Below are 23,924 nucleotides of genomic sequence, written 5' to 3' on the forward strand. Positions count from 1 at the left end.
GTGTCACACACAGCCGGTCAGCTCTCGATGTCATCGGTGAGGTCATCGTGTTGGCAGGATTAGTGGCACAGATGCTTTTGTCCTCTGTTCCTGCCAGCGCCTGCAGGGCAGAGGGTCACGTGCTGCACCAGAGAGGTCGAACCAGGGTGTACATGTACTGCAGCACATGCTGTTTGAATGTTCTCTCCCAGTCTCTGCATGGGTTTCTTTATGTTGTCAGGTTTCCTCACACAGTCTGAAGTCATGCAGGTTAGGTGCATTAGAAACTCTAAGTGAGCTGTGAATGTGTTTTTGCACAATAGGGCTGTATGATCTGGAAAAATTAAACGCAAGTACTTTTTAAAACAAATGATTTTTTTTTTTTTAGAGGATCTGTACCGAAGAATTATGTTTTGTAAAGTCTGCAAGATATGATTTGTCGGACCGGTAACCAAGCCCCCAGGACGTGCGCCGGAATCTGATGAAAATATTCGTTGTGTCCAAACGGCGGTACTACAACTCCCGTATCAGTCCGTGACGTCACTGGGCCCAGAAAGACTAAATAAACTACCCAGTATGAACTATGTTACAGCCCGTATTAGAATCATTAGGTCCTTAAAGTTATAAAATGCTCTAAAAGCCGAATCTAGATTTGTTTTCTGTCTCCATTCATTCTACTGAGCCGAGAGTGGGTGCTCGGGGGGCGGGGCTTAAGGGGCGCATGCTCTGTGAGCGCACATACGGGTTCTTCTGCTCTGACAGCCAGGCATGCTGGGTAATCTGTGATGTTTCGCTCTCTCAAAAGTTGGGCCATTTTGTCCTCATGCGCCAATGAGCAGCTCTCATAGGAAAGAACGAGACCCCGCCTCCCACGCTGTATCCAGTTCTTATTATACAGCCATGCCATTGCCGGCATCCCTGCAGCTTCACAATACTCTATTTGAAATGTTATCCTTAGCCTTTTTATATACCTTGACATAGGGCTGCTCGATTATGGCAAAAATCATAATCTCGATTATTTGGGTCACTAATTGTAATTGCGATTATTCATTGACTTTGAAAGCATCCATTTATTGTACTTTAAAACAAATGCAAATAATAATTTGAACTTTTTAACTGTTCAATTATACGTTCAGGTAATCAACTGAAAAACCAATACAAAAGAATAAATAAAATTGAACAGTATGTTTTTGACAGTTACCCTGAACTTGAAGTATAATTCAACTGAAAAACCAAAAAATAATAATCGTTTTATTTCGTAATCGTTGCAAGCCGTAATCGCGATTTAAAATATGATTAATTGAGCAGCCCTACCTTGACATTTTCTTTAAACATTATTTTGCAAACCCAGTATCATGACAAAATGACATGTTTAAGAAACCGTTGCTAGCAGAAAAGAAGCTTATATATATATATATATATATATATATATATATATAAAATGTCCCGAATAAAGGTATTCTGATTCTGAACTGCCTCAATGTTCCCTAAATGGCACTTCTCATCAGTTTTAAATAAACCCAGATTTGCTGTAATCGTACAGATATGTAACCGCTCCAAGCGATTTCATTTTCCCGTTATGTTTGACATAGGTTAATGTACAGGATTATAACACAATGATCTTCCAAAGTAATTGTAAGAGGCATTGCACTCCGTTTGTCTGCATGTTAAGGAAATAACAAATAAGGTTTTAAAGAACATGGACGGGGAAAGTGATGCATTTGAATCCACAGCGAGATATTCCCCCAACACGATGAGTCCTCATGACTCCCCGTGTCGTCCACCTTCTGCTTTTTTCCCAGGACGTGAACAAATCCTGTGTTTATGATGGTATTGCTCAGATATGATGTCATTACGTTTTCCCTGAAGCACAAAACCACCTTTGTAAGGAATTACGTACATAATTTAGAGCCATAAACAGAACATTAGATATTACACAATTATTATAACTAACAGCAAGTCAAGCATATAGTTAGGTTAGGTGGATGGGTACGATGTAGCTGAGGAAATTACACATTTAAAGTTATATTAAGTCAATTAAGCACTCACACCATTAGTCAACAGATCTTAAAGGTGGTGAAGGTAAGAATGGAGAGACCGGCTCGAGTGCACTAGGATTTGAAAGTACACAACCGGAGAAAATCTGCCACTTCCTTACAGAGCCCCTCCTCCAACACACACGAACGCGCACATGACCAATGAGGGCACGAGGTAAGTTTGTGCCCCGATGGAAGGCTGACAGGCAGGTAGGAGGCCATCTGGTTACTTTAGCCGGCTCAGATGATTGGTCGTGCTTTGTACAGCGCTACAGCTTCCACAGATGACTTTTTTTTAATGTATTTTTATTGTCAAAGCATTTAAATTATTCATTGCTATCTGGATGTTAAGAGCATTACATGTCATTTGTTAGACACTTTTATCCAAAGCGACTTACATACATTCAATACCGTGGGCAATCCCCACAGGAGCAATTTGGGGTGAAGTGTCTCAGGGACACAACGACAAGCTGACTGCAGTGGGACTCGAACTTGCTATCCCCCTGATTCGAAAGTCCAGCACACTGTCCACTGAGCCACAGCATTCCATGGATAATTACAAAAAGTGTTTCTGAAGTGAATGACCTCCCCCACCTTTAATTTCTATTGCAGGTGACGGAATACATTTCTGAAAACTGAACAAGATTTTTGTCACAAATTCACAATAATATCGAGATCTTCAAATTCTAACTTTGCAGTTTTTATACACTTTTTTTAAAAAGGAGTTTTTTAAGTGGCTTTCAAAAGTTAAACTCTGGTTCAGTGCCCTGTCTGGTGTGGTTTGTTTGGACAGTTGTGAATGCAGTAATTACAATCTGGTGTTTGCATGGCGTTAGACCGTTTGAGTTTTTCTCGCACCATTTCCAACCGAATGCTACGTCGGTTCAACTGCAGTGAGAACGTAAGCCGACCAAATGGCAGTGAACCAATGTCCGTGCAGTATCATTTGAGCTGATGGACACGGGTAAATGACAGGTTATGAAGAGTTGGGAAAGGACTGAGTGGACTAAAGCAGACATTTGATGTTTGCTATACATCTGATCCGAAGAGAACATACAGAATAGCATTATTTGTAAGTGTGACGAAGGTGGCTTCGTCACTACGGACTGACGGCTTCAGGCCGGGTGATCGGGCACTTTATTAGCGTGATTGCACAGTATATGTTGTCTGTGGCTGATTGTGTGCACCTGGTGTCCTGTGGTGTCTCCTCCCCCCTCACCTGTGTCTTGTTGTGATGATTGGAGGGTGGGTATTTTAGGCTCTGTTGCCCTGTCTGTTGAGGGGCTGGGTGCGTGTGTGAGATCCTTGTGGCTGCAGGATGTGGACAAAGAGAACAGCAGGATTGAGACTGTGAACTTTGTGCCCATGTTTTAATAAATGCCCACGCCGGGTTATATTTTTGGACGTTCTGCCTCTGCCTCCTTGCTTGGTCTGGGCCGCTCAACAGTCAGCTTCACAGTAAGGAACACTGACGGTATCACCGAACATCTCTGTGGCGCGTTTGACTTCATGTTGCTCGGTTAATGTTTTCTCCATTTCCATGGCTACATTTCTGACCAGTAAGAATGACTTCTACCACTACTGTTTAACCCCTGCTCCTTTGTAACAGCATTACCCTGAGCAAATTATATTTTGTACATGGGCTACATATTTGATTTGTGTACTGTGAAACCAAACCAGAAATAAAAAAACCCTAAATGACCATTTTCACTGGTAGTTTTTACCCATTCTTAATCCAAACTAAACAACTCAATAGCCAAGCCTTCACGGTGAGCCATTGAATCCGGCTGTTGCCACTAATCTGTTTATCACACATTGAAACACACATTTGGACACCCTTTTTTTTTTTTTAAACCAAAAGATGCATCCTTGTGTCCTAAATGAATCCTCTGTCTTTATACACAGCCCCTTCTATGGAGAGGACTTCTACTTTGAGATCCCTCGTCCATTTCAGTGTTTATCCTTCTACGTTTATGCCAAGAGCGTTTTCCAAAGGGACCTACCTGTTGGTGAGTTTCTTTAAGCACGGCACGGACACACAAACATGTTTTCCTATTCAAGTTGGAACTCTGTAGTTTAATGTGTTTGTGTCTTTACAGGCAAGGTGTCAATCAGGAAGGATGACCTGGCCAAATACAGTGGAAAAGAGCATTGGTGCAGCCTTCATCCAGTAGATCCCAACTCAGAAGTCCAGGTAATGTCCACAACAGTTTAATGTTTTAAATAAAGATTCACAAATATAATTTAATTTGTATTGCATGTAACCCAGCGTTTCCGCCAGGGGGGCGTCTTGCCGTCATTTGACGACCTTATTCAGCTCGGAACGCCCTGAACTCGAGCAGAGGGCGTCCAAAAAAATAAATAAATGTTATCGTTTTGAAATGACAAAAAGAACCAGGACATCCCTCAGTTGGAGGGGCAAAGGAGTCTGGTGGGATTCTTGTCGCCGCCAGCAAAGCGAGTTCCTGTGACGGAAAGTGTACTGCCGGCGAGCCTTGGCGGGGGGGGTGCTAGTGGAGCAAGCGCGTGAACTGCGAGCGCCGGAGCCTCGCAGCGGCGAAACTGAGGCTCCGTGGTAAACTGTGGTAACATGACGAGCCGGAACTCACTACTACGTAAAGAGAGAGTATCTATTAAAGGGACAGCTCAATTCAAAATTCAAGTCACGCGACACAACGTGACGTCACACCTCCCGCTCTCGGGGCGGACGCCCTCTCAGCCCTGCTCTGGCGGAAACACTGATGTGACCTAAAACGTGCAAACTGATTAGATTGTTTCATGTCCAATAGTTAGTCATGTTTCAACAGCGGTCTTCTATTGGCTAGCGCTCCAACACATTATACTTGATAGCCATGTCCCGCCCCTTAGCCTAAGCGGTTGACCAATCGCAACAGAGCCGGTCAGATAACCGATCAGAGCAGACCGGGCTGTGGTTTCAGACAGAGGGTGAAAAGACACACAGGAAGTATGAGAAAAATAAAGAGCTTTTTGAACATTAAAGCTTGGAAACATATCACAGTAGAGACACTGAATATGAGCCGAATAAGGCCCCTTTAAAATGTGTATACCGCCTAAATCAAGGCTAATATAATTGTATACAAGTTTTCTATGATTATTGGTTCTTAATAGTTGTTGGAGTTGGTAGCACCTACCTAAAGTACTAGTGCTTATGATTCTATAGCTATAATCTTGACCTATCAGGTGTTTTTATTTTGGGCCCATGTCTGCCTTTCAGCATTTTCTTGATCTTTTTTTTCAGGCTGCAGTTTCTAGTTTCTTTCGCATATAGCGCATGTGGGTTGCCCTATTTCAACTGTACATGTCTTTTATCAGATATCAGCGCGGTGTGGTTGCGCTGGGTGAAACTACAGCTCACTACCACTTCTGTGCTGCTGCAAGCTACCGTGTTGACTCGAGCTGCCATTAGCCCACGCCAGACTATTCTGGGTTTGTGCCGCTACACTGATTCACTCACAAGTAGACACTCTAAACTGCAAAGTCAGTGAGAGAGCGAGGAATTATTGCAATACCTCTCTGGCTTTTAGTCAAACGGCTGTTATGTGAGCAGCTTTGTAATGAAGACAAAGGTACAACGGCTTTTTGAAAAAGGAGGATACTAACGTGTTATGTAGGTGTTGTTTTCCTGATGTCATTGGTTCATTTAGATCCTTCAAAGTAAATATAATATTAGCTTAAAGGCCTGTCTTGCATCAGAGAGAGAGAGCTGCCTGCCTTCTCAGCCAAGTGCTGATTTGCAGAGTGCAAGTGTGTTGGCGTTTTGTTTGGCTCCGTCTCTCTCTATATCTCACTCACTCTCTCTCCGACACTTCCGAAGGCGAGACCGGCAGCCTTCACCACATCCGACCCCGTAAAGATCTTTTATGACTGATGACAAAATGTGCAGCTGCTGTGGCTCTTGTCACACACTTGTACCAACATTAACCTAAAACAACACGAGGCTGAGACCGGACACATGAGAGGAAAAAGACCCCGAGAAATGTTTAAAACAAAATGCAATTACTAAATGTTTGGATTATTGATGCGTTCATGTGTTCATCACAGCTTTACAATGTGGTTTGAATGACTTACTGCTTTTAACTTATTATATGTCAAAGTTTTTCTTACAAGTTGATATTTTGTATTACTTAAAATCTGGAGTAAAGAGTACAAAATGTATCTGAGAAAATAGTGGTGTTGAAGTATAAAGTAGCATAAATCTACAAAACCTAGTTAAACTCAAGTACCGTACTTTCCGGACTATAAAGCGCACCTGCATATGAGCCGCAGCAGCTAAATTGTCCGTCTGTCTTGCTCTCGTTCTGTCTCTCGGTTCCACTTTTACTTTTGTCTCGCTCTTTTCCGGCCTCCAGCTTTTCCTGCTGGAGCCCGCCGCTTAGAGGTGGCGGGCGCGGACCGGTCATAGAGCCCATAGCGTTAAAGGTGGTTAATTTTACCTGTAGAATCCATAGATTTAGGAGGTTCCCTAGTGGCCATTAGCTGTACAAAAAAATGGGGGGGAAGGTCGCGGCTTATAGTCCGAAAAGTACGGTAGCTCAAATTGCTCTTAAGTGTAATTCCATGCCACCACTGCACACGTTTCTATCTCATGTCACATCCCTTATATTAACCTGGGTTTTGATTTGAAACCTTTGTGTCGTAGTTTAAAACACAGACGTGATGTTTTGAGTAACCGCTCCCTCTCTGCTCCTACAGGGAAAGGTTCACTTGGAGATGCGGCTGAATGAAGTGATCACAGAGAACGGATCAGTGGGTCAACACTTAGTGGTCCGGTGAGTACCATCACATCAGACTTCCTTTAGCTGCACTTACAAAAGCCAAGAGTACCTCGCCTGAGAAGCCATGTCTGATCTTGTCTTATAAACTGGGAATGGTTGCTATTTCTATATTTTATGCACATGTGTGAAGTATTGCACATTAAAGGTGGGGTAGGTAATTCACTTCAGAAACACTTGTTATATTCCATGGAATGCTCTTAACATCCCGACAGCAATGAATACATTAAATGCTTTGACAATAAATCTATTAAAAAATGTCATCTGTGGAAGCCGTGGCGCTGTCAAAAGCACGACGAAGTAACTGAATGGCCTACCTGCCTGTCAGCCTTCCATCTGTGCACACACTTATCTCGTGCCCTCATCGGTCATGTGCGCGTTCCTGTGTGTTGGAGGAGGGGCTCTGTGAGGAAGTCTGAAGGAAGGGGCAGATGTTTTTCGGCTGCGTATTTTTAAATTCTAGCGCACTCAAGCTGGTTTCTCCATGCTTACCTTCCCTACCTTTTTTAAATGCTGTCTTGTAAACAAGTTGACTTTTTTTTTTTTTACATTCCATTTCACTTGTTAGACGCTTTTATCCAAAGCGACTTACATACTCAATACTGTGGACAATCCCCACAGGAGCACTTTGGGGTGAAGTGTCTCAGGGACACAACGACATGCTGACTGCAGTGGGACTCGAACTTGCTATCCCCTGATTCGAAGTCCAGCACACTGTCCACTAGGGATGGGAATGTGAAAGCTAATGTATATTCGAATATTCGACCCCGAAAAAAACAGTTAACCGAAATGTACATATCCTATAAAAAAAAAAAAAAAAATTGACAAAAAAATAAATACTTGTTCAAATAAGTAAAGAAACCAAGACGAATTTGTGAAATGTATTGAACTGGTGCTCACAGTTTGAACAGTTGACAGCGATAGGCCTACAGCTTTCACGCTTAAAACACGAACAACCTAACGGGTCAGGGTAACGTCACCCTATTACAACAGAGATCAACAACCTGTAACACGGCCTGTGCACAGAATGCAGCTCTTCAATACTCATTCTTCTTTAAGAATGTGAGCATGTCGACTCAGGGGAGAGGCGGGTGTGGAGGCGATTCACAATCAGGCCAGCTGTAGAGAAGACCCTCTCAGCTGGGATGTGGGCATAAGATGAGGTTTGAGTCTGCGTGATCTGGAGGGGCAGCAGCCATATCATTAGCTAGAACTAGATCTGATGGATTTGGACATAAACGCGAGTGAAGTATAACCAGAGAGAGATCAGCGCCTGCAGCTCTGCACACCTTTAGACCTAACACACTTAGCTATGGCACATTGAATTATTCCATTTGATCATATGTAATCAACTTAGGCACCTCTCCCAAAAAAAAAAAAAAAAAAAAAATATTCATAACTCATATTTGAACACCTGAATAATTTTGAATATTCGATTCATCGTTCCCTCCCTAGTTTCCGCTGAGCCACAGACACCCAGAAACTTTTGCGGTGTTTTTTTTTGCATTGTCCAAAATACCTTGTTTACTAACTGGGACCCTGAAAAGCCGAATACATTTTCATTTAACTTGCATGACGGATCAGATCTCGACATCTTCTCAAATATTACAATTTAAAATTCTTCCTTAAAATAAAAAAACATACAAATACAAAATAATGCAGGATAATTTTAAGGTTTCTCCAAATAGTTTCTCTTAGTTTGTTTTGATGGGCAAACACAACATGTCCTAATCAGACACTGCCCTAAGGGGAGTTTTCCTACGCACTACTATAGAAATAAACAAAATGTGTATCGTATCTTTTGTGCAGATTCAACAACAACAACTATGGCTCGCTTCCTCTGAACTCTATGACCTACAGCCACTGAGAAGATTTGCATACGTATTCTGATGGATTATAGGCACACGTTTTAAAAATATGTATCCTCAAAATTGTGTAGAAAAAACGATGACAAATTAGTTCTGAGAATGAAACCAAAAACGATGTGTTCGAGTAGTTATCAAAAAGAAGTCTTCATTGATAAAATCGAATTACTATTTGTGTCCCATTACTTTATCTATTTCTGCCCAGCGTTCGACTTCAAAGAGTCGTCACTGTCGCCACTGTTGCCACGGGAGGCTGGTCTGCTCAAGAGAAAAACACTCGTTAAAGGATGTGCTTGAGCATGTATACACACATTCACATACGTGTACGTGTGAGACCTCATGCTGTTGTTTTGCATCCCCCATTCATACTTGGAGAGCGGGTTAATGAGTAGGAAGTGATGGCATCTGAACAGGAAGTCTCGCCTCTCACTCTGCAACCGCTGCGGTTTTCTGCTGCCGTCATTCACTGCGCCTCTCGGATTGTTTGCTTAACCCGTCGCCTGCTCGCTTATCACTTGCACACTTCCAGCCATCCTGTTGCAGCCAGATTAGTCACCAGAGATGCCCAGAGCACTCGGGGAGACGGGGTTAAGTTAAGGGATGCAAAGGACACTGTAGGGAATATTGTCATGGCGCCCTGGAAGGTGATACACAAACATCCTGATCCCGACTATCTCCCTCCGGCTTCACTTAGTGACGGCTGTATTCATCCTCACTCTCGGGTGACTCGGGCTTAGCAGCCACATCCTGTTTAGGGTGCCTACAGTGTCTGTTTGTTGTCACATGAAACACCTGTGAAAAAAGCAGAGGTCCCTGTGTGTCAAGAGCCAAGCATGAGAGCACAGCACTCTGCCTCTCAATGGAGACCGACAACAACGCTGCTGTTTTTATATTGTTGTCTAAATGTCTGTTGGGAATTAGAGAGGACGTATTCTGCTCATTTTCAGGTTCACGTTTGTATGTTCTGCCTCTGACTTGTCTCCATGCTTTAATGTCAGGGTTCTTACGGTCAGTACAAATCTGGAATAGTTATGGAAATTCAAAATGCTGATTCCAGGCCCTGGAAACGTTTTGGAAAACGATATTTTTCCCAAGGTTTTGGAAAAGTCGTGGAAATTTAACTAAAGTTGCATCAAATATAATTTATATTTTATCCATCTAATAAATACTGTATCGTAATGAAACGTAAAATGGCATTTAACTGACGAGGTGTTTTGCTGGTGAGAGATTTTAGTTGCTTTAGCGTGTAGAAGCTAGTACGCCTACTTGATTTGTTTTAGAAAGGCACGACATGTTTCATATCCAGACTTTATTTTCCTGTTCCGTGTTCAAATAAACCATTTTCAGTGGAACCGCTGAGAAAGAGTCATTTTTTTGGTCATTGAAAATCATTGGTGAAAAAGTGTATGAACCCTTTAATGTTCAAAAAGCTCTTCATTGCTGTCATACTGCCTGTGCTGCAGCACCTCTTCTCACCCTCTGTCTGAAACCAGAGCCCAGTCGGCTCTGATTGGTTAGCTGGCCGTCTCTGTTGTGATTGATCTTAGAGATGTCCCGCCCCTCACGTTATCACGTACAATGCGTTGGAGCGCTAGCCGTGTTACATCGTGATGTGGGGCGGTGGTGGCGAAGTCGATTGGGACTTGGCTTGGCAACTGGAAGGTCACCAGTTCAAGTCCCGGCAAGACCAAGTGCTACCGAGGTGCCTACACTGCTCCCCGGGCGCCGTTCAAAATGGCAGCACACTGCTCCTAACATGCAGAGAAACAATTTCCCCACGAGGGATTAATAAAAGTCCATCTTAATCTTAATGTCACTAGTGTGTGGGAGAGAAACTTTGATGCCCACAGCATTTATTACCGATTCAATTAAATGTTCAGTCGTCGTATGTTTAGTGCAGCGTCATAAATGCATTTTTTCTTGTTGTTGTAAATAAATATACTCCATGCTGATAAAATTCAGTCTGCAGAGGGTTAACAGCAACAGCATTTCCGCTCTGCCGTCTGTTGAACCAACAAAAAAGCATATTTACCATTCATGATTTAAAGACTTGGATTTAAGAACTAATCCCTCCCAAGGTCTGGGACACTTTAAACTCCTTTTATTCATAACGGCTTGAAATGTTCCATTATTACAGGACTGTAAAACGAGTGACTTGACCACCACCCTGCTATAATAAACAACATGACTGACTTTGAACTGCTGTCATTTAAAACCGTGCACAGCATTTGTATTAACCGTGTCCCTCACTGTTTCCTGCAGGATAATCGAGTGTCAGGGTTTGCCTCTGATCAGCGGGCAGAACTGTGACCCGTACGCCACCGTGTCACTCGTCGGACCCGCCAGGTAACTCATTAAATACCACACGTATAGCAATGTTTTTTTTTACCTATTGCTCTTCTCTGCATGTTATAAAGTATATTAGCAGCACGTTTGCCCCTTTTTAACTTGATGGTTCAACATCACTACATTACTACTAATTTTCTAATTACCCACCAGATAAAAAATACGTTACGTTTTTCTGTACTTGCTCTAAGAAGAAAGGACGGTAAAAGAAGAGCTCTGTGGCGTCAGACTCGTAGTTTCCCCCAAAAGTTTCTTTGGTCAAACCGATGTGATATAAATCAAAGCAGGAAACCTCCATTTGAGAGGCTGAAAACTGCATTTTCTGCCTTTTATTTAATCAGAAATCACTTCAAAGATTGTCATGATTTTATTGTGTATGTCTAAATAATTAGTAGGGATGTAACGATATATCGAATATCGCCTTTTTACCTGTCCAACATGGCAGCAAGTAGGTTACAACATGAACATAAGACAGATGACACAAAAGGACATCGTATTTACAGGGCTACATGCACACACCTACAGTAGAGACATAAGCATATCTCTCCGTCTCAGCAACATCAGTACCAAGCAAGAGAGTTTGTTCCACAGCAGGGGATTTTGTTAACGCCCAAACATCCCAGCTTCTACCTGGGAATGTGGACATGCTCATATCCCTAAAAGATAACCTGATGATGCTGAGTGAGTGAGTTTGAGTTACTTGAAAAAACTGAAGTGAATTGCAGGGTCTGATTATTATATTTTTGACACTTTAAAATACTACTATCCTACTAAAATGTCAAAAAGTCCATTTTCAATATCGCGATAAACCTGTTTGCTATTTCTTTATTTTATGCACATTTTAAAGTATCACTTATTAAATGCTGTATTGTAAGCAAGTTGACATAACTTTCTCAATTTGGCCCAAAATGTTTTTTTAAGCTCACCTGAGGTGTTTTTTCGCCTTGTCCAAAATAAGTTTGTATACATGAGAGTAACTTTTGGGGGAAAACAACGCTGTCATCTGATTGCCGGTCAATACAAATTCTGAAGTCTTTGCCAATCCGATCAGAAATGTAAGAAAACCGTGGATTTTTGGATCTTCAAAAAGCCCGATTACGATGGCCAGTCAGGCAAACAATTACATTAAGCCATTGTAAATCGACGATCGGGCTCGATATGTTTAAATATAGCAGTAGGCGATCGATTTTCATAGATGAGAGTAACATCTACGTCACTTTACGGCCCCGCCCACTTTTGGGGGAAACGGAAAATCATTTGAACGGCGATCGAGTCTGAAGCCACAGAGCTCTTCTGTTACCGTCCTTTCTTCTTAGAGGACGTACAGAAACACGTAACTCTGTATTATTTTTAATGTTTGAGGTGCAATAAACGACACGGCAGCTTTTTGGCATGATAAAACTATTATTTTCCGCCTCGCTCATGAGAGTAACAGCTGGCGAAATTACAGGCTCGCCTACTGATTTTAATTTAACCAGATATCGAGCCTGATCGTCGATTTCAAATGATTGAATGTAATTGTTTGCCTGACTGGCCATCGTGATCGGGCTCTTTGAAGATCCACACATCCACGGTTTTCTTTAATGTCTGATCGGATTGGCAAAAACTTCATAATTTGTATTAACCGCCAATCAAAAGACAGCGTTGTTTTCCCCCAAAAGTGGGCGGGGCTGTAATTTTCGCCCGGAAGTGACGTAGGCGTTACTCATCCATAGTAACTGGGACCCTGAAAAGCCAATTGAGTTCTGACGTAGCAAATTAATAAAAAAAAGATTTGAAATTGTTTTTCTTTATTTTTCAATATCGCCATAAATATCGTACCGTGGACTTGTTATCGCGATATTATCGTACCGTGCCTTTTTGATATCGTTGCATCCCTAATAATTAGTCAACTGATTGTTGCAGCTCTACTTCAATGTTAAAGCGGCAATATTCAATATCTTTTTTATAATACAATACTTATCAAATCGACAATGAGATGATGACGTTAATGTGTTTGTTCACGGTCTTTCAATGGCTGTGATCTTGATAAACAGTCTTTTAAAAAGCGATAGTAACCATAGATACAGTTTAGACAAAGATCAGCAGGACATGTTGTTGTTTTTAAGAGTTTCCATAATGTTTCTCCTCAGATCGGACCAAAAGAAAACGAAGGTAAAGAAGAAAACCAGCGACCCTCATTTTGAAGAGACGTTCTTCTTTGAGGTAAATTTCACTTTGCTTTCTTCAACACTATTTGTAGAATAACTCCTGTATTCTGTAAGTAAACCCTCACATGTCCCCCCCCCCCCCCTCAGGTCACACGGACCAGCAGCTACTCTAAAAAGTCTCATTTCCAAGTGGAGGAGGAAGACATAGAAAAACTGGAGATCAAGTACGTTTGTCCTTCACTCTCATCTGGTCCCTCTGTGAGCCTCCCTCTTTCGGTCTCACCCCCCTCTGTAGTCCTGACAGAAGAACTCGTATGTCTTAACATCTTGAGGACAAAAAGGTGCATTTTAGATGTGGTGTGTTCTGACTACTGATAGAGAGCCTTGCTTTCTGGTTAGGATATGTGGGGCGTCCGTGACAGTGGACTCATAGCTCACTGGGTAAGACTAGACAGGCTGGAAGGTAAACTCATGCATGGTTTTAAAGGTTTGGATTTGAGGTGGTGTCAATGCACGGGTTATTGTTTTAGCTTTTATGCAGCGAGCAGGTAAGCATCACTCCTGTAGTGACATGTTTGCCATTTAGTTTGGAAATGGGTGGTGATGTTAGTGCTGAACACACACACCGTAACAATACAGGAGTTGTACTGAATGCACTATATTTTCACATGCTTTGAACATTATTTGTATAACTGTCCTTTCTCTACCTGTGCAGAGTGGATTTGTGGAACAATGAGAATCTAGCTCAGGATGTGTTTCTGGGGGAGACGCGGGTCCACGTGAAGATCCTGAGAAGCGACCACATCCACAAAGCCTGGTAAGGACTCGACCTGCGGCTCTTCAATTCAAAACCTTTATTCATCCAGGTAAAATCCCATTGAGATCAAGATCTCTTTTTCAAGGGCGACCTGCAGCAGTAGGTTCCACAAGAAGACATAAAAACATAAACAACAGAACAACAAAAAGGACATCATACAGCAAAATGTACAGGGATTACAATTTACATATCTAACCACATGCACAGGAACCAACAGCATCTGATTGTGTAGCATCCAACCGAGCTTTAAAAACATGTAGTGGTACTAGCTTGGTAATGTTCCATTCTTTTTGCAGACTGTTCCAAGTTAGTGGAGCTGCACATCTAAAAGCTTTCTTCCCTAAGACAGTCCTAGCACTTGGCACATTTCATAAAACCATAGCATGCGATCTCAGGCAATAAGTACTTTCAGTTCGCAGAGAGATCAGGGAGCAGATATAAGATGGTAGTTTATCCAACATGGCTTTGTAAATGAAAAAGTACCAGTGACTGAGCCTCCGTACAGTTAGTGATGGCAAAACCGCCTTGGTATACAGGGTACAGTGATGCGTAAGTGCTTTACAATTTATCAAACATCTCAGTGCGCTGTGATACGCAGCATCTAACTTGCTCAGGCAATGGGCAGGTGCATTCATATACACCAGATCACCATAGTCCAGCACAGGTCAAAGGTCACAGAGCCTTCTCCTGGCCTCAAGCGAGAAACAGGACTTGTTCCTGTAGAAGAAACCTAGCCTAACCCTCAGCTTTTTAAGCAGCTTATTTACCTGAAGTTTAAAAGAGAGACAATCATCAAGCCAGATACCAAGGTATTTGTAACAGGCAACAACTTCAAGTGTTGTTCCTTGCGTAGTTACAATATCCAAAGTAGTCTCCGGTGTATTTTTAGCTTTAGCTTTTGAAAAGAGCATTACCTTGGTTTGATCCACATTTAAAAGAAGCTTTAATTCAGAGAGCTGAGTCTGAATAGTGTTAAAAACAGCCTGTAATTTAACAACAGCCTCCTGAATCGAGGGACCTGCACAGTACAGCACGGTATCGTCCGCATAACAATGTAAGGTTGCTCCTTCGACATTTTCACCTAAACTATTAATATCGATAGAGAATAATAGTGGACCTAAAACTGAACCTTGTGGTACACCATTAGTGATGTTTAACCACTCGGAAGACAGCCCATCAAAGTGAACACATTGGGACCTTTCAGAGAGGTAGTTCACAAACCACCCACTGCATTGCTGGATATGCCGATACTGAGTAGCCTCTGCTTTAAAATGCGATGATCAACGGTGTCAAACGCTTTGGAAAGGTCAATAAACAGAGCTGCACAACTCTGCTTATTATCTAAAATAGTAGTAATGTCATTTACCACTTTCATCGTGGCAGTGATGGTGCTGTGTTTCTTTCTGAAGCCTGACTGATGTTTAGACAGGATATCATTTATACATAAAAACTCCTTTACTTGTTCACTCACTAAGCGTTCAAGAACCTTAGCCAGAACTGACAATTTAGAGATTGGCCTATAGTTATTTAAAATAGTTGCCTCCCCTCCTTTCAGTAAAGGCAAGACATAAGCAGACTTCCATACTTTTGGGATTGTGTTCGTGCTGAGGGAGAGGTTAAAAAGAGAAGTAAGAGGTGGAGCAATAAAATCTGCAGCTATCTTTAAAAAGAAAGGTTCTACGTTGTCCGGACCAGCCGGCTTTTTAGGATCTAGCTTAGATAAGACTTCACGAACAACATCAACAGTAAAAGGAGTAAAACTGAAAGGGTTTTCCAGACCACGTTGTTCAGAGTCACCGACTGTGGTGTTTACAGAAGCAGAATTAGAAACAGAATCAAACATAGAACCGCAGGACACAAAATGCTCATTAAAGCAGTTTAGCATAGTGGCCCTGTCCGATATAGAGCCAGATGCTGTGGTGAGGCACGGAGGTATCTCATTACGGATCTCACCGGTGGATATCGATTTTATGGCTTTCCAGAATTTTCTAGGGTTGTTCAGGTTCTTTGTGGTAACTGACAGATAGTACTTAGACTTAGCACTTTTTACATGTGAAGTGAAGCTATTCCTTAGCTGCCTAAAACGCAGCCACTCTACCTCTGAGCCTGATTGCCTAGCCTTTGCCCAGGCCTTGTTTCTCTCATGAAGGAGACTAGACAGCTCAGCAGAAAACCAGGGATTGTCTCGTCCCTTCACTCTAAATGTACGCAGGGGTGCATGTCTATCTATAATTTCCATAAAACCAAGATACAAATAAGACCATGCGGTTTCTACATCAGCACACAGATCGATTTTACCCCAATCGAACCCAAACAGATCATGAACAAAACCCTGCTCCACAAAATGTTTTGTGTCTCTTAATGATAATGCGAGGTTTAACCTTTTGGACCTTAGTGTCCCTAATTGTGGCTACAACACAGTGATCACTCACATCATTAGCAGATACTCCCACAGCTGAGTATTTATAGGGAATATTAGTTAGAATGAGATAAATTAGGGAGGATTTATTAGGGGACTTAATGTTAGGGCGAGTAGGACTGTCAACAATCGGAGTAACATTCAAAGAGATACAAAGGTTTTTAAAATCCTCTGACACTGCAGTTAACCAGTCCCAGTTAAGATCTCCAAGTAGCACTATTTCCTTGTAGTCTAGTTGCGGTAAAAGATTTGCTAGCGAAGACGAGGAGTCTTTGACAGTCTGTAACAGACCACCACCATGACCTGTTGACCCTTTGCCACTTTTATATTTAAGGCTAAAAATTCAAATTGCTTACTGATCGATTTGGAAACTAATGTGGATACACTGAACTTATTCTTAACATAAATGGCAACGCCACCACCTTTATTAGGCCGGTCGGTACGATACACATTAAAACCATTTAAGGCAATGTCAGAGGCCAAAATAGACTTGTTTAGCCATGTTTCTGATAAGACAATGACGCAGTGTGAGAAAAAGTTTTTAGAGACTACTTGTCCATGGACAAGTGAGTTTGGCAATGTACTTGTCCGAATACATTTTTCACTTGTCCAGAATGGACAAAAATTGGGGCCACTGGAATCTTCTTCTTCGTCATCGTTTTTTACATTTTCCCACGGTTTTTACAACACCGCTAACGTGAGTGAGCGGTAAGATTCTACTGCATCACACATAGGGTTGGGTATCGTTTGGATTTTAACGATTCCGGTTCTGCTTTTCGATTCCGGTTATTTTTGTTTCTCGATTCCGGTTCTTTGAGAGGGTAAAAATAAGTCCCATGACAAACTGGGAGAAAAATATATTTATGAAAACATTAAGTCAAATCTCTATTCCTATTTACAAATCACTTCATACTGTTGAATTTCTTACGGTTATTGAATACAATTATATAAAAATAATCTCTGCATTGTTTAGTTAGTTCCAAGTGGTGCAGTTTGAGAATGTACAAAGACTCCAGCTCATTAAAAACTCTGCAGCTAGACTACTGACGAATACCAAAAGGAGGGAACACATTAGTCCTGTCTTAGCTACTCTACACTGGCTTCCTGTAACTTTTAGAATTGATTTGAAGGTGCGAGATGCATTTCCTTATGAATCGACAAGCAGAACCGAAACTAACATTTCTAAACTAAAAATGGCGGACACGGACAATTTGCGAATGAGTTCTGCCTTTTGTAAACTGAATGTATCAATAATTTGTCAATAAATCGGGGCGAAAAAGTCACTTGTCCGCCGGACAAGTCAATTGAAAGATCTACTTGTCCGATGTTGTAAATAACACGTCCCGGACGGTGGGACGTGTACTTTTTCGCACACTGTGACGTCAGCGTCAGTCGAGCTCGCCCAGATGCGGACAACATCTAGTTTACCTAACAGACTGCGCACATTCAAGTGGATGAAACCCAACCCAGACCTAGCTTTAAAATCAGCAGGAGTAGCGATCTGACTATTACTACTGGGTGGTCCAGGGTTAGGTTGTACATTTCCTGACGGTAATAACAACAACAAAAACAGGCATCTTTTCCTCTTAAGCGACACACACACATTGTCATCTAATTTAGAAACACCGGAAAAGTCTGCGAGAGTGTGATTAGAGCTCAAGAAGCAGTCCTGAAGAACCATCATCGCAGGAAAACAAAAAAGACAAACATATTTTGTCGAGCAGATTGTCTGTGACAAGGCAACCGGTAATTGTTTGTGTAACACATACAATACTGCATATAGTCAATGTGAGGTAAAGTGTGTCGCCAAGGTAACCGGTGGCGATGAGGTCTTATAATGTATGGAAAGGGTCTTATAAAAGGTCTTACATCTGACTTCAGGATTCCTGCTTACACCCTGTCTTTCTAATGTATCACCTCTTATAGTTTGAGGTGATACTGTGACACTGAAATAAATAAAAACTGTTTTTAATATTTCATCAAATAAAGTAGCCTGTGCGTCAAATCCTGCACATTTTCTGCAGGTGGCTTATCCTGAGTTACGGTCCCCCAGCGTCGGTAAACTTATCGTGCATAAACCTGAAAAAATATCGATATTTCTGAGCTGAGCAAACACATTTTTAAGAAGTTGATCACGTCTTTAAACTCAGGCGTTAAAAACTCGAACACTCTGCACCATTGCTCTTGTTATATATATATTTATATTTTAATGGTTTTTCCTCCTGTCACACAATTTACCGTACTTTTCGGACTATAAGCCGCGACTTCTTTCCCCATTTTTTTTTTTTGTACAGCTAACGGCCACTAGGGAACCTCCTAAATCTATGGACTTTACAGGTAAAATTAACCACCTTTAACCCTATGGGCTCTATGACTGGTCCGTGCCCGCCACCTTTAAGCGGCGGGCTCCAGCAGGAAAAGCTGGAGGCCGGAAAAGAGCGAGACAGGTAGCGCGCCAAAGTAAAAGTGGAACCGAGAGACAGAACGAGAGCAAGACAGACGGGCAATTTAGCTGCTGCGGCTTATATGCAGGTGCGCTTTATAGTCCGAAAAGTACGGTACACAACAACTTGCACACTTGTTTAGGCAAGGCATGTTTTTTTTCATAGAACATTTCATTAACATAGAGGTAATTCAAAGTGTATTACAAAAGCATTAAACAAAGGAAACATTTGAATACATTTAAAAACACTCATAGTTAAGCATATTAGTCATTCTGGGTAACTTGCTCACCTGATTGCACTCATGGGTTACATGAAGTTGAGTTACTGTCATCAATTTCTTTTTGGAATTGGCCACTCATCTCTGCTAATAATGTTTTGGGTTCATGGTACTGTAATGTGTATTACATTTGAATAAAGGAAAAAGACATTGGTTAAACTGCCAGTCTGCCACACACACTGCACAGTCTGTTGGCTTCATGCAGTCAAATGCCCTGAAGGCTTGTTGTACTGCCATGGCTGAGAGTGAATAGGCCATTCCTAGATCTCCAGGCAAGATAAAAGAATAACTTTGCAACAGTTTCATACACCGGCAGATATGTGGTTGTCTGCGGTTTGAAAAAAAAAGACTTCTTTGGACAAACAGTGGTAGCCTTTCTCTTTGGTAATGGACTGTGGAAACACCGGAGACAATACTAATGTTATCAAGTCCAGGAAGTCCGGTGTGCTAATTCATAAATGTATTAACTTGTTGGCAATAAACCTCATAGCCTGGTCATAACTGCATCTGGTCTGATACTTACTTTCTAGTCTGAATGTGAAGGAAACACACCCTGCTTAACTTTAACCGTTACGTTTCTCCCTGCTTTTACTCGATGGTTTGAAAAGTCTTCCCGGATTTCTCCGTGTTCAGCAGTTCCTTTTGTGTGGGTGTTTCCAAGCTGTGCGTCAGCGTAGGTGATGTGGGATTATGCCAGATAGCAATCTGTTAGTACATGAGGGCTGTGAGTGGAGTGTGTGGGCGGCTCTTTGCGTGGTGGCAGTACCTCCTGTCCTGTGTTTATGCTGGACATGGTCCATGGTGCACACACTGAGGCGGTTCAGCTTCATGAAATCAGGACAGGTGATCTGTTTACGTCTTCTGGGGAGCGTCTCTGCGCCTGTTTACCTTGATGACAGATCAAGCGGCTTATAGACGGGTCTACTGTATGTAGCTGCAGCTTTTAAAGCACTGCTGTGTAACTCTGCACTAAATCCTTTGGTATCTTGCTCCACCTGTTGGCTTTAGGGAGGACATGCATGCAGCAGACATAGAAGTATTTAACATGTCCTTTTTTAGTATTAAAGTAGAAGTAAACCATGTGGATAAACAGCTGGAACATAGTTTAAAAAAGGGCAAAGACTGCGGTCTGATTCACATTAGCATTATGGAGTCAGTTTGAGCCTCACAGTGCGAATCCTTCTCTGGGCATTAATGCAGCCCTGGTAGTCTGTTCAATTATATATTAGACAATAATGTAGTTAAACTAAAGTCGTTCAGGAATCTTCAGTTTTGTTTTATGCGTTTACACGTTTCTTTTGGAGGGGAAACGTGCCAAATTCTGATCTGTAAAAACTTGTTTTCCAATTGTTTCTCTCATTTATTGACTTAAATGAGATGTTAATGTATCTTTTGTATTCATTGCCCACCAGCTTTTCATTTAATGCAGAAATGTATTAGTTTGCACAACCTATCCTGTATTTGGACAAGGTGTGAGGTATAACAAATTATATTAACGGTACACGTTTTCAGCATTTCTTTCCGAACATTAATTTCGATTATCTTTTTACCGATGTATCATTATGTATGTATATTTATTTGATTGGCTTTATTTTATAATCAAGCTCCATTTCAAGGAGATGTATAATCGGGACATGGAAACGTATGTGTATTTCCCGCACATCCTCACAGCACGTTGTGCGTTCCTGTGGTTTTGAACAGGTATCTCCTCCAGCCCAAAGGGAACGGCAGCAAGTCAAAGTCCGATGATCTGGGATCTTTGCGTCTGAAGCTGACCTACATCGAAGACACGGTGCTGCCATCTGCCTTCTACACGCCGCTCTGCAACCTGCTGCTCAAATCCCCCGACGTGAAGGTAGGAGCTCAAGTTACAGCGCAGAGAGAACCTCAGAAATATCCACTTGAGTTTGTTCTTTCAGAGAAAAGGACACCGAAGCCTTTCTCATTAGGATCCAATTGTTCCTGATGGATAAGTCACTTTCCTTTCATTTAAAATGTATCAAGAAGGGCTGCACAATTCATCAGTGCCACATCGACCAGTGCAATATTTTAATTGCAGGAAGTGTAACGTAAAGTCCTGACCTACAAACGGTTCTGCAGACTTAATACAAAATCCTTCTTTGATCCAGATCCTCTTTAAAAAACATCACACAATGATCAGAGACATGTTTCCAAATGGTCCCTAGTTCCAAATACGTGTAGTTGCAAATTGTTTTGTTCCTTTGTTGTTCCATACTCCGTTTGTTTCTTCTCTCATTGCCATTAACGTACGGGTGCTTTTCATTATGTGTGCTTCCTCGTGTCCTTTCTCCTCCTGCGACCCGGGAATCGTTTCCTCTCTGCCTTCGTGGAGGATTTTCAAACGCCTCTCAACCCTCAGATTGAGGAGGCTTCTCGAGGAGCTGAGAGCCCGCTTTGTACTACGTGTGATTCTTTTAGCAAGTGGCGTGACGTTTGAATGCCAGACCTGCTCTACACAGTTGGTGAAGCAGATAGCTGTAACGACCTTTCAAAAGCGGATACAAGCACAAACATTCCCACATTTCAAGAACACTGAAATGTTCTGCCAAGGAACCAGTATTCTACCTCGCAGTTTTAACCGCTGAATCCATTTTTATTTTTTTGGTGTTTAATTGTTTTGTTTCTTTTACGATGGGAAGGTCAAACTTAGCATTTAGAAACTTCTTCAGAGATGTTTTCTGTCCTTTTTTAAACACACAACGTTAAAATACTAGGATTTGGGACACTACACTAATACTAGATTCTGTGTTGGCAAAATGAGTCGTCACTGAACCCCAAGCTTCGTAGCAGTGATGTCTCCAGCGTAGTGCTACCTCTACAGTACTACACTCCTACACCCAAATGACCTCCACCACCTCAACGACCATGCATGTCAGGCTAGTTTTCCATTATTTTGATTGTGTGACTTACATATTGTCACATAAGAGGCTTCCGAGTCATTCCTGAAGTCTACATTCAGTTTCTGCGTGATTTAAATAATGTAAGTAACTATATTTCTAAGCCATCAGTGGTGTCCATCTTGGATTATTTTTTCAATGGCTAACAGGCTTATAGTAGGAGTTTAATGTGCCAATGTTAGCACTTGTACCCACTTTTTATTTTTTATTTAATGATCTAGCTACGGCACCAAGGATTTCTCATCTGGCAGCTTCGGCTCCTTCGTCCTCGCCTCTTTTCTCGCCATCTCCAAGACACGTTGGCATAATGAAAAGCCACCTATGTATTTCATGTCTTCCCCCTCTCACCTTCCGCTCTTTCTCCCGGCCTCCTTCAGCCCATCTTCTGCCAGACACTTTAGCACAGGGGTGTCCAACTACGGCCCGTGGGCCATTTTGAATCGGCCCTCAGCAAATCCAAAAAGTATAATGGAAGACGGCCCACAAAGGAAACTTGTGCTTTTCTTATATTGTACTTCTTAAATATATATGTATATATACGGGGGGCGTGTGGCGCAGTGGATTGTCCGTGGGTGTTGGGATCAGGGGTCACAGGTTCAAACCCCACTGCAGTCAGCATGTCGTTGTGTCCCTGAGACACTTCACCCCAAATTGCTCCTGTGGGGATTGTCCACAGTATTGAGTATGTAAGTCGCTTTGGATAAAAGCGTCTAACATGTAATGTAATATGTAAACATATATCACACAGTAGTATTCATGTGTTAATAAGACTTTTCAAATAAATTCAGTCAATTAAAGTTTTTCTAACATATCTTAGTTGATCAGAAAGAATCCCAATGACTTATTTACAAGCTTGAAATACACCCTTCATATTTCTCCTTATTGTAATCAATCTGAGGGATGAGCTGCCAACACTCACGAGCATCACTTACCGACATTTCACTAAATCCACTGTTTTAATTGTTCCCTATATTGCCCCTATGCCCTGTAAGGTGTCCTTTGGTGTTATGAAAGGCGCCCCCCAAAATAAATGTATTATTATTACATTTGATTGATTTTTCTAACTTATAACTGAACCTATGAGGCGATGTACCTCTAGTGAGCGGCCCAGCCCTTCGTATATTTTTCTGTGTGCCCCTCGGTGAAAAAAGTTTGGACACCCCTGCTTTAGCATAATGAAAAGCCACCTATGTATTTCATGTCTTCCCCCTCTTTCTCCCGGCCTCCTTCAGCCCATCTCGGCTTCAGCCGCTCACATCTTAGGGGACATCTGCAGGGAGCGCTACGAGGCGGTCCTGCCCACGGTCCGGCTGCTGCTCCACCACAACCGCTTTGTGCCTTTCGTCTCTGCGGTGGCAGCGCTGGAGCTGGAAAACACTCAGTGAGTTTACACACAGACGTATACAGTACGTGGTTACAGATTGTTATCATGGTCGACTCTGTAACGTCTCTTAACCCTAAAGTTAAGTTCCCTTTTTTCTCCACAACGTTGGTGTTATCGTTCTATTTTCATGCATCATTTGTACCGGCTGTCATAATGCAACCAAAGTGAAATTAGAAACGGGAAGTAGTTCTGAAAAACAATAAATGGGAAGTCTGGATGATTTTCACGGTATCTTTATTTATTTTTTAACTTTGATAAACGTGTTACTGGACGAGAATCACTTTATTCAAATTGAGGATTTTCTTTTATCTTTTTTTGTCATTAATTATCAGAATATTTTATATCGGCTTTTGTAACAGTTGATTTACTTGAGAATTAAATACATAAAAGATACATAAAAAAAATAGAATACAAATACTGTAATGCAAGAATGTGCTATAAGGATAAAATAAAAATTCAAATGTATAAAACTAAATTATGTATTTGTCATCAAAGT

General features: G+C 41.7%; 1 protein-coding gene across 1 annotated transcript in view; it reads left to right on the plus strand.

Moving 5' to 3' along the window:
• rasa2 (RAS p21 protein activator 2) overlaps positions 1-23,924 on the plus strand; it is a 56,511-nt gene that overhangs the window by 11,275 nt on the left and 21,312 nt on the right. The window contains exons 3-11 of the mRNA XM_034098135.2: positions 3,921-4,024; positions 4,115-4,209; positions 6,729-6,805; positions 10,936-11,019; positions 13,152-13,224; positions 13,317-13,393; positions 13,885-13,986; positions 20,828-20,981; positions 23,277-23,425. Coding sequence (XP_033954026.1) covers positions 3,921-4,024; positions 4,115-4,209; positions 6,729-6,805; positions 10,936-11,019; positions 13,152-13,224; positions 13,317-13,393; positions 13,885-13,986; positions 20,828-20,981; positions 23,277-23,425 — 915 coding nt within the window. The remainder of the gene's footprint in view (positions 1-3,920; positions 4,025-4,114; positions 4,210-6,728; positions 6,806-10,935; positions 11,020-13,151; positions 13,225-13,316; positions 13,394-13,884; positions 13,987-20,827; positions 20,982-23,276; positions 23,426-23,924) is intronic.

Source organism: Pseudochaenichthys georgianus, chromosome 13 (assembly GCF_902827115.2).
Source record: "Pseudochaenichthys georgianus chromosome 13, fPseGeo1.2, whole genome shotgun sequence".
Taxonomy (NCBI): Eukaryota; Metazoa; Chordata; class Actinopteri; order Perciformes; family Channichthyidae; genus Pseudochaenichthys; species Pseudochaenichthys georgianus.